At 37.0% G+C, this 16,052-nt stretch overlaps 1 protein-coding gene across 1 annotated transcript in view; it reads right to left on the bottom strand.

The window, feature by feature from the left end:
* Positions 1-5,336: 5,336 nt before the first annotated feature.
* Positions 5,337-16,052, bottom strand: part of tgfbr1b (transforming growth factor, beta receptor 1 b) — a 58,926-nt gene continuing 48,210 nt past the window's right edge. Inside the window, exons 7-9 of the mRNA XM_088643374.1 lie at positions 14,677-14,801; positions 13,606-13,736; positions 5,337-10,010 (exon numbers count right to left, since the gene is read on the bottom strand). Of these exons, the coding sequence (XP_088499500.1) occupies positions 9,885-10,010; positions 13,606-13,736; positions 14,677-14,801 (382 nt within the window). The 3' untranslated portion in view covers positions 5,337-9,884. The remainder of the gene's footprint in view (positions 10,011-13,605; positions 13,737-14,676; positions 14,802-16,052) is intronic.

Below are 16,052 nucleotides of genomic sequence, written 5' to 3'. Positions count from 1 at the left end.
CTGTAGTTCTGTCAGGATTGTAACGGGGTTCTTAGTCACTTCTCTTCCCAGCAGCCATATCACTCTGCAGCTGTCAACTGGCAGCCCACTAAAGCTAAGCAGGTGTGAGCCTGGTCAGTACCTGGACGGGAGACTGACTAAGTTGCTGCTGGAAGAGGTGTTAGTGGGGCCAGCAGGGGGCGCTCACCCTGCAGTCCATGTGGGTCCTAATGCTCCAGTATAGTGACGGGAACACTATACTGTAAACAGGCGCCGTCCTTCAGATGAGATGTAAAACAGAGGTCCTGACTCTCTGTGTTCATTAAAAACCGCAGGGTGTTTCTCAAAAAGAGTAGAGGTGTAACCTCAGCATCCTGGCCAAATTTCCCATCGGCCCTTACCAATCATGGCCTCCTAATAATCCCCATCTATGAATTGGCTTCATTACTCTGCTCTCCTCCCCACTGATACCTGGTGTGTGGTGAGCATTCTGGCGCACTATGGCTGCCGTCACATCATCCAGGTGGATGCTGCACATTGGTGGTGGTGGTGGAGGGGAGACCCCATTACCTGTAACGCACTTTGAGTGGTGTGTCCAGAAAAGCACTATATAAGTGTAAGGAATTATTATTATTGTTTATTCTCTGACCAAGGTCATTCTTTCCCAGTTACTTAATTGGGAAGATGGCTTGGGAAGAAAGGTCTGTGTGGTTCAGTTCTTAGTGATGGATGTCACTGGGCTCTTGGAAACTTTCAACATCCTACACATGTTTTTATACCTCTCCCTCTGTCTTCATGGTAGAGTTTCTGCGCTGACATGCACTGTCAATTAAGGTGCCTTATATAGACAGGTGTATTTCTTCTAAAATCATATTGACCAACTGAACAGGCTACAGGTGGGCTCCATTCAAGTTTAAGAGTGATCTCACAAGGAAATTAAATGCAAGTTGGAGAAGGTGAATGCTTATCAATACATTTCAGTGTTGTCTTTTAAATTACATAGAAAACATTTTCAGAATTTTTCTTTTTTTGACAATACAGAGAAATGTGTAGAATGACAAATCATGTTGTATTCAGTGACAAGAAATCCCATATAAATCTACAATATTTCTATTTGAGTTTGCAACAATTTGTGCAAAAATCCAAGGGGATGAATACTTTCTGAAAGCACTGTAATGAGAGGTTAAGTTGTTTTATACTTATATCTATTTTAATAAAGGATAAAAAATGGTAACTGTAACCTGAAATAGTACGAACTTAAGTTTATTCTTGGGTCTTTCACTTCTCAAGAATACGGAAACCATAGACTAAAAAGTGCTGTTTTGATATACATTTATAACCCTAATTGGAATACTGTATAGATTTAATATTCATTCAGTACATTTTAATGCCATGGTACTATCACACCTTGTAATGAGACATACACTCCCCTCTCAACTGTAAAACTGATTAATGTTAAACTGTTTCTATGTAGTGGAACAGCACAAACCAAGCAATGATGGGTGGCCCAAGATAGTTCATTCCCTGCCTATTCAGAGAAGAGCAGCCTCTGTTACCAGAGTACTTGTAGGGGGCACTACAGTGAGCCTAACAAATTGATAACTAGTAGCGCCAATATGCGTAAAGTGTAAAATGACACAGAGCCACTGTAGAAACGGTACCACGTTTTTCATTCCATGAAAAGGGAACACCTTTCTTGATAAATTAGCCAATTGTACTTTAAAAAATGAGTGAAAAAACAAATACTAAGATCATGCTTATTTTACACACCTTTATTCTCTCTTATGTTTTAACTATAGCTATTTTCATTAAAAAAAACATTTTACCTTACAGTTTAAGAATTTAAATGGGTAGATTTCAATTTTCCTTTGCAATCTCACCTTCCAATTAAACAGGGCCATTTGAAAAAGTACATTTGTTCATTTTTAACTTCACTGTAGACAGCCTTGTTCACTTTCTTACCAGGCCTTGGACAATAATAGTTTATCCGTGCTTTGTTGCTGTTGAAAACTAGTGCAAAGAAAAAAAAACATTTCAGAACAGAAGAAAAAACATACTTCTGCTGTATTGCTGTAGATTTTTGCAGACAGCATCGCCCCCTACTGGCTTCTCTGAATGAAAGCCTCCCCTTAGCCTTACTCTGCACACACAACTGGTCAATATTGAAAACTGGATCAGTCAAAATAAGTTTCCAAGTCAGTTTTCATCTTACTTGGAAAAAAATGTTTCGCGGTAAAATTACACCCGTAAAATTACACCTGTATGAATAAAGATGTTACTCCGACATAAATATATGCCTATACTATTTCTATTAACATATAAAATTAAAAGGTTTTTTAATCTCCTATAAAGAGCTCCTATATAGATGCATATGATAAAGCAAGTTCAATCCTGTTGATTTACAGTCTCTGAATAATCATTTTATCTTTTTCAAGAGCTCCTATTAAGTTAGCACTGTAGAACTGGTTTTGGAAAATTTCTTTTTTCCAAAAAAGAACAAAGCCATCAAAAACAGGGGTCAGAGACTAAAACGAGTTAAACCAACATTTTCATCTTTGACTGTTCTCTCGTCAATACCTGGATAATTACAAGCACAGATGTTCCTTCATGGCTTTTTTTTTGAAAGAATGTAAGACCTACATAAACCTCTATTCCTTCTTATTACATTATTACAAACCCCTCCAACTTTACGTACCTGCTCTGTACTCCAGAGGCTTCCAAAGCCAGAATATGTCACTGCTCAAAACACAAGATCAACCACATCACCAGTCTGTCTTCTTGTTAATGAATTACCGATCTTCCCGTTTATCAACCAATTTAACTATATCTCTCTCCTCTTGTTTGTTGAACACATTCAAAACTCATTTTAATATTGCCTGATTCCACCACTCCATCACTTTCCTGATTTCAGGCAATCTAATTAAACAATGTAATCTAAAACCGCAGCATCTAAGGTTTGTATGCTACTTTATATAATTCAATATGGTCCTGAAGTAATTCATCATTCAATTTATTTATTCATCCATGGGCAATTTAAAAGGAAAAATTAACATTAGAGCAGCCATTTGGTATAACATTCAACAGCAAAGGAATCCAATAGGAATCTATGAACAGAAGGATGATCACCTAACAGCTATCACAGGTCACAATCGTACAATGAATTGTCAAACCATAACTAAGAGCTAGCACACACTGCAGTTACCATGTTAAGCACTTTATTGTACATTGGCTAACCCCCTGGTTTTGAACTGTTCTCAAGATTAACTTTGTTTACCAATCAAACTGGTGGAAGACATCTACTCTTTCGAAATAGGTGTTAATTTCTCAAGTTAGGACTATTTCTTTAACACTTTTTAAAAGGTTGACTTCAATATACTTATACTTTTATACTTTCAAATCATTAAAAATACATCACACTGAATTCAGTTGCCTTTTCTAACTGATTATTGGGTTAAAAATAATTCTACGTGTTAATGTCTTCACTGCACAACTAGCCTGTAATGAGTTTTTCCTCCTTATACCTCCATACTATTTCTCAGGGTAAAATATTTCTGAAAGCAACTGGTTATATCACTGCTAGCTTATCACTTATTTTGTCCAAAAAGGCGCTATAAAAGTGTAAGGAATAGTCTTGTGTTACCAATCCCAATTCATCAGAACACCATGATGGTAATAAAGAGAAGGCTATTCGCCCTATTTGGCATTAGTGGTTATACTAGAAACAATCCCCGCTAAGAATTAATTCCCCTTAACCCTCCTGCAGACAATCTGATTTTGATTAAATTGACAATTCATAGTGGACAACTGGGATGTTTTTGTCAGGTAAAAGAAAACTGAACAGCTGGCAAAAATAATGCCAATAGGGAAAACATGCAAATTCCACACAGACAGGCACTCCATGTCAGAATACAGGACATGGACATCTGAGGCTGCAGTGCTAGCAGCCATGTAAATGTGACATTGCTACTTAATTGACCAGACAATGAAAAGTGTAGTTCTAATTCTGTCGGAGGAATGGGAAACATTTCCAGCTTGGAAGCTACATTTGAGAGTAAAAAACAGATGTGCACTATCTCATGGCTGAAAAGCAAGGCACAATTGTAATATTGCAAAATCAATCAAAACAACTGGTTGCACATTGCATGCATTTAAATCATTCCTATTTCAAAAGCATAACATTTACCTGTTTAAAACCAAAGATTATTGTACTGCTATTTTAGATCACAGATATTAATACTCCCTTTATATATAAGAATTTATACACATCTTTGTTACTCTTATGATTGCTGTGTTCTGTCTGGAATTAACCCTTATACCCTGGGAAAACATTTTTTTTTGCATACAGTCATGGTCCAAATCCTTGAGGAATGTTAAGCTACCCAACAAAGTAACCTGAGAGAGGCAAGAGTGCTACAGCAATCATATCTGGCCCATACTGTGAAACAAGAAAGACTTTCAGCTGTTGCAAACATGACATGTCTTGAGGTAACTCATCATAAGTGCCACCAAATGCTTCTTGGAGTCAATGAATAGACCAAATTTAAGATATTCTGAAATGAGATAGCTCAGATAATTGCAACTCACACAGTAGAAGAAGACAACCCAGACAGCCGAAGATCAGAGTGTGGAAATGTATGGCCTGAGGATATGTACAGTATGGGGAGGACTAAACTAAAACATTTAAGGATAAATTAATCTGTCAAATAAATGTACAAAAACAATAAAAATGTAAATATGTTAAATAATTAAACTATTAACACAATAGGACTGCATTTGAAATTATTAGGTGAAAAGCGCCTAATGCAAAAAATATATATATATAAAACTTCAGGCTACAAAAAAAACAAGCAATCTGTAAGCATTTTAACTTCTGTGAGATCACTACAAGGTGGCAAAGGACTTTTTTAATTGATGTTGTTTAGATACAATAATGGTATTAAATTTAGATCATTTCTGCAAAAGGCTCGTGAAGAACTACTAAAAAGAATGACCTAAACTCAGAGCAAAGCAGTATTACTGCTCCAGGGGCGCTGTACAAATGGCTGACCCTGCGCTCTTAACCCCAAACCTCTCTCCCCGTCTGTGTGTCTGCGTGTCTCATGGAGAGCAAGTTGGGGTATGCGAAAAAGACAAATTCCTCATACAAGAAACTGTATATGACCAATAAAGTGATCTTTTCTCTTATCTTATTAATAACTTCACCACAATGCTGGTGAAACAGATGAGCTCTCCAAGTGGGACCATTACTGGCTTTCACCATTTTATCACAGCATCATTGCAGGGAGGCTCTCTGGGAACACAGAGGCACTGTAGATCAGTGTAGAATGAAACTATGGAAAGCAAGCAAAACAGTTAAATAAAATAAGGAAACTCATCTTTTTATTCACTTTCTACAGTACTAGGTTAGATCTTAACATAAGCATCACTCAAAGCTACTTTCCTATCTTCATTGTTCATTCTTTTGTACACTGCAAAAGCCAATGCATACAATTAAAAAAAAAATAGGGAAAGCATGTTCCAGAACTTAATGTAGAAGGGTTTTTCTTTTGCATCATCCTCATATTGACCACTTAAAGAAAGGAAAAAAAATCAAATATACAAAATACAGATGCTGACATTCTTAAAGCATAAACATTTTGGACAAAAAGCAGTCAAACAGAGGTTATGGTAAAAAGAGGAATATAATTACTTACTACAATTTGGGCACAATACAAAACACAACACAATGTAAGTATCATTGACAATTTTTTTTTCAATTTAGTGTTCCACAGAAACAGAACTGCAAACCTGGAAAATAAATCCTTTATATACATTGAGGTAAAAATACATTGGTCTTTAGAAGAGGTATTTTTTAACCTATTTTTTAAAAGCAAGTGATGCAAACATCAGAATTCAATCACATGCAGGGTATCATCTCAGGCAGAAAAAAGGCCAATTAAAATAGTCAAACTTAGGCACTAAAATGTGAAAGCTTTCGTCTGCCTGCACCTATCTTTCAAAACAGCAGCCAAATTCATCAAGTGAAAAGCACCTCAGCTGACCCCAAATAAATCACACCCTTCTGTGACCCACACCAGAGCACAGTCACCAGGCAGTATGAGCAGCGCTTCAGCTTTATTTTCATACCACGCTCAAAATGCCAACAAAAGGAATAGTGTTTCATGGTGTTATGTGATTTTTAAAGTTAATAGGAGCAGAAAAACCCTAGCTCTCTTAAGTGTACTTTCACCCTGATACTTCTCAATTGATGACTCGGGATCACCTTCTAATGAGTGAAACATCACCCATTCTTCCACTTTTATCAAACCTGTCATCTTCAACTAATTTCAATTATAACATTTAGTCTTCTACATTTTTCAAATTAAGTGCTCTACTGTTTGTTTGTAACAAACAGGAACTTGGTCTCTGGTTTGAGGTCGCAAAAGGGTTTAAAAAATAAACCATGAAGAAAAAAGATCACCTCTTTTTATGTTTGGTAATGTTTTACACCTGTTAGCCCATGTCTTCCTCCACACTGTGGAGTGGCAAACAAAATCATGAGGCACGGCATCAAAAGGGGCACTGGTGCCAGCAGGTGACAGGAAACAGTGAACTTGTTATGGGAAAAAGTTAGGTCCAATTCCCAAACTAAGTTCAAGTTTTCCCGACTCGGAAAGCTAAGGGTTGGCTCAGAAATTACCCTATTGCGAAAACCGCAGAGCAGCAGAAGGCATGGTTTGTAAAGCCACTAATTGGCAAGACCCACAGAGGCTGAGATATGTCAATTTAAAACACCTGGACGTATGCTTGAATTGTACGATTAAAAGGCTGCTGGTGATTTAAGACACGTCATGTGCGAAGTGATATGCAGGGGGGGTCAGGGTGTTATGATGATCTCAATATGACATCAACTTCATGAGATGGTCTGTCCGATAAAAAGGTCTGAGGTTGACCTTGGTACTTAGTTCCCTAAATTTTTTAGCTGCAAGAAAAATATTCCACGTTTGTTCACTAGATCACAGCTTCAATAAATGCATCTCCTCTGCACTGGGGTAGTTTTCACTTTTGTTATGACACTTGCATTTCATACTGTGGAACTGCATTTTAAGTAACCTCTACATCAATACTATGTAATACCTAAGTTTTAGTCTATTTCAACTGGGTGATTACAATCTTAACATGTAACAGGAACCAATCACACATTATTCGCATGGCACAACAGATTTCAACGGCTTTTTTCTTTCGAGTCATTCCATGACATTTTAAAGGAAATAGTTGTCATTTTAACATGCCGCCATCTGGGATTTTAATGAAAGCTGTTACCTGGGAAAAATTCACATTTCAAATAAAAGCTGGAATACAGCAGTGAAGAACATTTTTGTTCTGAATGAAGTTGGAGACATGGTTTTGGAATAATTCTGCATAAATTCCTTGGTCAGCTGAGTTTGATCAATTACCAGTAGTGACCTTTGACCCTGAGAATTGCCTGCTTCCACACTTATAGAACTACTAATCCAACTAAGGTCCAGTTTGGGAATTGGAGCTGATAAAAAAAAAATACACCACAGGCAACGAGTCACATTGAAATCTGAGACAGCGCTATGTTTGCAAGTCACTGTTTGTCACAGAATGAACCTTGAACATAGAATTTCATGGCACAAATCTGGCAAGCATTTTTGAATATGTACATCCAATCTGTGAGCTTGCAAGAACCTATTTTTCCTCAAATGTTCCTGTAAACAAATTGAACAAATGAGAATACTATTTGTAGCAGCATGGTGTCCATTACATTGCATTCAAAATAAAAAATACATTACATATGACCATATTACCACGCATTTGAACGTGCAGTGTTTCATAGAAGTGCACTTATTGCTAAATTGAACCAAAATACAGGCATTATTCTTAAACATGACCCTTTTTAATGGTTTCCACATTATTTGTCAATATTGACTATTTGTCTTGTCAGAATAGTAAGAATTATCAGCAAAGTGAGGTTTTATTCTTATTCCCAGATGTAACAGCGCATACTTTATAATTTGGGTATATATACAGTAACAGACAAGCTTTGCCAGTCTTCATCTCAAGCAATGCTATTCACTAATGTACATTAATAACTATAAATGATGCTTGTCATTTTTTCCCACTTTTACTGGACAAGGATTTCGCCTAGCAAGCAGCAGCAATACCTGCTCATAACGTTGCAGACTTAACTTCTGGCATCGCCTGTATGAACTTCGGATACAATTCACTTGGAGTCTGACAACTACTCATTAGGAAAAATCTGTGTTCAATAAAAGTCCCCAAAAAATACCTTTGATATTTTATTTTTACTTATTACACCAATAATCCACAGTGTCCTATGGATAAAGGAATTAGTTAATTACTTTTCAAATAAAGAATGATAACACTTTTCAGTTTCTTTCTGTAACATACATAAACACACAAAAATGTCCAATTTTGCTTTTAAACATACACGATTATGTGTGATAATATGGTACCTGAATTTGTTCAAAAATATAATTGATAATCTGGTGCTACTTTTTTATATGGTACCTACTATTTCTTCTACAAAAAGCCAACAAATTTGAAGCCTTCTGTTGGTCCCTTAAGGCTTTCTCAGAGTAATATGAAGTAGTCCATTTGTACAGCTGATTGATTTTTGTACATTCCTGTAGAAAAAAAGGTTGCCACATGATGCTGGAAAAGCTATGGCTTCAGTAAAGATCCACTTTCTATATTCGAATGTACCACAAATTCTTAAAAAAATTATATGAACATGTAAAAAAGAAAACTTATGTTTATAAAGTGACTTTTTAAAGATTCCACCATTAAAAAATCTTAAATGACAATAAGAAAATCTAATGTATCATTTATGGAGAAAATGGAAACGTGTAAGAGAACTAAGCATAACATTTTAAAATAGCCACAACAAAATTAAAAATCCATTGTAGTTATATCAGGAACACAAGTTAATGAAACAGAAAGACAATGGCATGAGAGTGGGCTCATGGCTACCCCTGACCTTAAGCTCTACATGATCCTGTCTTGACCGTCAGTGAACAGCATCCTGTGAATACCCTGAAGAGTTTCTCTGAAGACCTAATGCAAAGATGTGGGCTTTTCACACTGGCTGGGTGTGAATGGTACTGATTCAGAGCAGTGGCACTTTCTGGTTAACACCTGTCTTGGAAGGCATGGTTTTTTAGAAGAGAGCAGTAATATATAAAATATCTATTGCATATGTCATAGCATGTTCGCCAAGACTGAATGAGGTCATGTCCATATTTTCTTCAAAAATCATAAAGAAATAACTTATGTTGATCTGTAGAATAAAACACAAAGAAAAAGGTGCAATATGTTCCACAGAGATAATTCCACATCTCTTGAAGGCAAAAATGAATGGAAATGCTGATTATATAAAGTACCTGATACTAAAATAAGGAATAGTTAATTCCATCCTTCTTAACACTGTTCTTCATTGATTTGACCAGCCCAGCCCCCACTGCAAGTAAAATCATTTTACTTAAAGCACTGTTACCTATACGTTAAGACCACCAAATATAAAATACTTTGTCAAATCAAGATGAAACGTTAATAAAAATAAAGCTAGTCTACAACAGAGTCTGTAAATATCCTGGGAGAAGGAGGTGCTCATAGTGTGCAGAGAGGATCCCACTCAGCTGGGGGGAGTAGTGTCTCTGTAGAGAGAGAGTTCAGCTTATAGACATGTTCCTATTAAGTTTCAAAAAGGCAGTGAGATCCCGCTTCAGTTACCTCGGTGAGGTAGAACAAGTATTCTTTCCAACTGATTGCAACCCAGGTGTTGAAATGAAAAACCACCTTCATAATAATGCTTTTTTTCTAAAAAAAAAAAAGACGTATAAAAATAAAATAAAACCTTAGGTTTATCAAAGGCCTTCAGTTTACATTTTAATTCCTTCCTGCTGGCTGAGCTGTGACAATGTCTTCTTAATGCGAAGGGCTGTGAGGCGGGCTGCTCCGTTAGCGTACCAACACTCACGCATGATCTTGGCCATCACGCGCAGAGCCTGGGGGAGAGAGGGTAGACTGTTACTGTGCTGAAAGCCACAGCCTCTCAGGAAAGTAGCACCTGGGACTGTGACCATGTGGATGCCACAGTTTTTCATTTATATTGGATGCTTTAAATAAAAGATCCACACCGGTATATTTGCTCCAAAATTTTGAAGTGGTAAATTTCTCAGTTATACAAGGAAAAGAGAGCCTGCTTGCATAGAGAAACCAAAACTCATGAAACTAATGGTTTTATGTTTAGAGCCTGTCACTGTGTTCCACTATATCATACTGTGAGCAGAGAGAACAGATAGTCTATCCACAGATTAACTTGTAACACACACATTGGGTGATGGTTAATGCATGGTTCTTTTTTTGCACCCATCAGGAAAAAGCACACAATTTTGCTATACTGATTCAAATTAAAAACTCTGGAAGAATACTATCTGGACATTTAAGAGGTTTGTATGTGTTTCAAAATTCCAGTTAAAATGCTGAAAGTATGGATTTTTTTTCAACTTTAGTCTTCTTAAGCTGCAAGGTGGAAAACTATAGGCATGAAGACTGGATACTAATGCCCTACAGGAACCTATGTTTTGTTTATTATATGTAACATCTGTTCATAATAAAATAATTGACTTATTCTGACATGATATGGACATTAACAAACAAATGTTTCATTAAACTTTACCAAGTAATACAGATTTACACAACGACACATCTAAAAATAAGAACAGTGCTTGTGAGCACCATCAGACAGGTGTACCAGAAGATGTTAGTAGTCATACATAACAGGAAATTACATTTAACTTGCTGATACTAATTGTTGTTTGCAGCCGATATTATATGACAAAAGGAGCTACAGTGCTGCTTGAATATCTGGAAACCCCTGTTGTAGTTTTTTAAATGTTGCATTTTTACTATTAAATCCTTGTTTAGTCCTTACTCTTACAAAAGAAATGGTTTATATCCACAAATTCTCTGTATTGTGTATTAAGAGGAATTGATGCATGCAACAGAAAGAGAAATAGGTAAATATGAACTGGTGCCTTTGCAAAGGTAAGGATCATTAGCTACAATAGGCTATACAATAATTAGCCAATCTAAGAGCCAATCACCAGGACCTGGACTGTTTGGGCGGCCTTCTATTAAAGTAAAAATAAATTCAATCAAATCAAGACAATTTGGTCTTACCCATACAGGTTAGCGTAAAACACCATGACACAATCTAAAGAGACCTCAGACAACCTCAAGAATAGTGTTGTAAGTGCTCATTCAGTAGTCTACTGTACGATAGTCTACAAATGGAGAAAATTTAAGACCACGGTGACTCCATTTAGATGTGGACATCCTTTAAAATTATCCTAAAGAGCAATACGCAAACTCATACAGGATGTCCAAAAGAACTCCAGGACCACATCCAAGGATCTCCATCTCTTGCTGCAGCTGATGTTCATTCCTCAAAAATACAATGTGAGCTGAATAGCAATGGCATTAATTGTAGGGTAGCAAGGAAAAAACCTTTGCTCTCAAAAAAGAACACTGCTGTTCATGTTAAGTTTGCAAAAGACCATCTGGATGATCCTTTACATTTTTGGAAGAACGAGTCTGAAATAGATCTTTTTGGCCACAACAAAACTACCACGTTTGGCAAAAACCTTACACTGCCTACCACGAAAATGACCTTATCCCTACAGTCAAGCATGGTGATGGAAGTGTCATGGGTTTGAGGCTGCTTTTCTGCCCTTGGACCTGGAGAACTCATGACCCCTGAAGGATCATTGAAGAAACTATGAATTTAAGATTGTTTGAGACGTATGAAAGATGAATGGTTCACATACTTTCAAGCAGCACTGTACACTAAACAATGTGAAAACTGGCTTCTATCAATTAAAAAAAAGAGTGACTAATCACATTACCACTTAAAAGCCAGATTATTCAGTGAAGCATCTGGTCCACAGCAAGATCATCCTCAATTAACATTTCAATCAACTTTTTTAACTGTAGTTAAGTACACTACTTTAAATGTAGTTGACAAAGTACACAATGGAAATCATGTCAATGGAGTAAGGTTTTGTCACACAGGCAATGTACCAAGCTATTTGGTAGAACAACAGTGACATTGAGAATGCCTGGAAAATCATGAACATTTCCACATGCTTTTCTACCTGAAAATTTGGAAATTCCAAGTGACAGTGGTTTATTGTGAAATGATGCATAATAGATGTGAAGCCAACAATTTATTCACGTTGCCTTTCTTGAAGGAAATGGCATTTTTAGCTTCAAAATTCCCTCTCCACATACAATTAACCTTTTGTAAAACTACCTTTTCTATTAACCGGCATTAAGATAATTCTATATGCCATTTATTGTTGACTCACCATATATTTTCCTGCAAAGTATTATATTCATGCTCAAGTACTGTACTTTAAAAAACAAAAACATAGTACTTCCTGCTGTCTGCTTTCACGTCTCATTTGTGGTTTGTGATCTAGACACTGTCTGAATAAAACAAGTCAGCATGCTGGTTGGGTTGGGTGTGGAGTGTTAGTCATGCTGAAAAGGTATAACTGTGCTCTGCACCAAAACATAAACAGATAATCACTTGTTCACTGTATGAGTCCCTTACCATTCTTTAACTGTTTGTTGACTGCCTACCAAATCACATTATAATGCTTTACAAATGGCAGGTTAAGAGTAAGATCATACATTATCGCAGGCTTCCATGTTTTGTGCAAAACACTTATTCACTAGAGAGAGAAAGTCAGACCTTGTCCATTTAATCTCCTGAGCTTATTTCATCAATTGAGCCCTGTTTCTTAAACAGCTTGGCAGCTATTGTAAATTCACAGCAGAAGATTAGATTACAGATTTTATTATTGTGAATTGGGTCTCATCTGATTATAGTCTGTTTCAGAGGACACTAATAAAGAAGAAAAGTGAATCCATCTTTCGCACACATGGTGCAGCAGTGAGAAGAGCGTGTACATTTCAAGTGCCTGCCAGCAATAATGGTTTTGGAAACTTGAGAAACTGTGCACGTCTGAAATTCCCATTTACAAGGGTGCACACTGAGATTCTGAGGTAAATCCAATTATGAAATCCTACACCGATAGGATTAGACAAGTAATTAAATTTCACTACAGATATACACAAAACCCACACATACTGTACAGTTTTGGCTGTGAAGATGGGGGTTGGGCATAAATCTTCTTGAAAGCATACAAAAATGATTACAGGTATTTTATCTACTGCCTGATCTTCCTTCTTCTAGGGTGCCCTTTAAAAAGAACCCAGCCAAAAAACTTGTCCCAGCTTTCTCCCAGTTCTCCCGTCTCAGCTTAGTTAAGGTCGATCTTCAGTCCTCTGAGAGAAGGGAATGTTCTCTTCTTTAAAAAGATTAATGGGCATTTAATGAATAACCAAGATAAAATGCCAGTAAAATAAATTTGCTTTTGTATTTCCTTTTGAAGCAGATAACATTCTGCACAAAGCAAAGGTTAGTGTACAGTAATGTATAGTTAGTTTCTGGCAACAGCCGATGGGTTTAACCCTAATTGTATGAATTAGGGTCTTCTGCCTCTATGCCAAGGAAGGAAACGGAAGACAAACCTCGCAGCTCTGCCACCTGTTAGGAATGTTGGGCCGCAGCTTCTGTTCACACACCACTTTCCTCATTTCCTCCACCGAGGGGTCAGACTGCACCAGATCATAGTAAGGGAGCTGGTAGTCTTCATGGATTCCTGAAGACAAAATAACTGTCAGATTTCACTTCATTTCATTCAAGCAATGCTAATCTGAAGTGCTTTCGCTTCCCAAAAGACTGCATTTGTTTGTTGAAACTGGTTAACAATATAATGCAACTAAATCATGAAGGATTCACATTTTTTTAAACTGCTAGTTGAGCCAAGAAAGATTTAGACAACTCGGAATTATGAAATACAGAAAAAATGAACAAGTTAAACTAAAAGATCCGTTCTGTACTTGATATTAACCGCAAAATATGTGCACTATTGGGATGCTGTCTTTTTCTGATTTGAGTAGATCACAATCTGCTGCTGGCCACAGTAATAATTTTACATGTAAAAGCTTAATTTTGGTGGACAAATTAAGTTCTCAAACTAAATTGCTCCCGAACAATCTTGATTAATAACGCAATCCAACAGGAAATCAACTTGAGTAACGCAGAAAGTTTGTTTTTTTAACCTATTATAACAAATCTCGACTAATTATGATGAATAAGCAAAAGCGGCAAAAAAAATACACAAACTTTCTCTACAGTAAGATTCAACTACGGTATCTTAAACCCACACAAAAACAGGGAGAACACAGAAACTATGCAAATAACACCCCAGTTCCAGAACTCAACCCACTGTGGCATCCTCTACTATTAGTGTTGAATGCAATTACAGCAAAACAGTTGGAGTAATATGAGCCACAATTACATTGAGAATACCTGCTAATAAGTATTTAATAGCTTAAATGTTTGACTAGCGCATAATTCACTTCTATATCCTCAAAACCATGCTGAAATAGAGCCACGGGATAACCTTCCTTTTTTTAAAAAAAAAAATATTGAACTGTACTGAAACCTGGTATTAATATACAGCCAATGCACATTCTTGCTTTCTTTCCAAAACATCAACATACCAAAACTGCGGACAGATATGGACCAGCACTCACCACCAATAGAACACCTGCGAGCAATCTCCCAGAAAACCAGTCCCATGGCATAGATATCTGCTCTCTTGAAAGACTCAAAATGCTTCATATTTATAGAATCATCCAGGACTTCTGGGGCCATGTACCTGTTGAGAAATGGAATGCAAAAAAAAGACTCATTTCTTCTGATGTAATACATTGTTAAAACTTTGCGTGACTGAATTAAGTCTTAGATTTTAGATAAAGTTTGTGACACTGGGAAGAATTAAATTAAATAACTAACTTCAAAGAGAAGAGGATGTTTGCTGAGGTCTGGGGGTCCCTTGAGCCAAAACAATAGTAAAGTTTATCTTGGTATGCCTAGGCAAGGTGTGGAATGATAATTGCAAAGGAGCAGAGCAGAAATACACAGTATAAGTTCACAATTAGAGGAAAGCAGGGACAGACAGAAGTCCAGAAGAGTGGGGACTTGCAGCTTGCGCCAGGCGAGAGCTCCTACTTCATGATCATCCAAATCAAACCTGACTGGAGCTAAGTATTCATTAGAGAGAGTGCGCTTTTCTGTGTTTTAGGGAATTTGGGTTTCCTGGGTAAAAGATACTTAAGTCAGAAACATCTTTCCTGATTAGGGCGCATTTTACGGACAGGGATATAGGCTCGCACTTATTTTGTGGAATACAGGGTGCACAGAGAAAGATTTAACTGCAGATTGCTTTGTAACATGGGGCAGTGGCTCTGTGGATAAGTATCTGTGCCCGTGGCTGGAAGGTTGCTGGTTCGTATCCCGTGACCAGCAGAGGAATCCTATTACATTGGGCCTCTGAAGCCCCTTAACACCCTTATCCCCAACTGCTCCAGGGCAGCCATATAAATGGCTGACCTGTGCTCTGACAGCAAGCTTCTCTCCCTGTCTGTGCGTCTCATGGAGAGCAAGTTGGGGTGTGTGAAAATACAAATTCCTCATACAAGAAATTGTATTTAGCCTTAAAGTGATATTTAGTAAGAAGGTAGCTCATTTTTAGTGTGGCCTTGGTAGGCATAATAAGAGTTAAGTGCTTAGTAGCAGTCTGTGGTTTCTGGGTGACCAGAATGTTAGGCCTCTGAAACGCCTTGTTTGTAAATACTGTATATAAAGTAAATAATGTGTATAAAGTTTTGTTCTTTGTTGTGTCATTGTTTAAAAACATCTGTCCAGCCCCATTTGTAACAATATAATGTAACTTGGTGTGTTGTATTGTGTCTTGTGTAGTTTATTGTAATAAAATATTTGTTTTAGCCAAGGGTGCCTGGAATTTTGCTCCTCTCAACAAAGCTGTGCCAGAGAATAAAGAATTCACGTGCCTCTATTTATACCAGCTACATGGGAATATGGTTAGAAATCATAGTTATTCATAATT

This window comes from Lepisosteus platostomus, chromosome 8 (assembly GCF_059453375.1).
Source record: "Lepisosteus platostomus isolate fLepPlt1 chromosome 8, fLepPlt1.hap1, whole genome shotgun sequence".
In the NCBI taxonomy this organism is placed as follows: Eukaryota; Metazoa; Chordata; class Actinopteri; order Semionotiformes; family Lepisosteidae; genus Lepisosteus; species Lepisosteus platostomus.
This window is presented reverse-complemented; position numbering and strand designations above follow the sequence as displayed.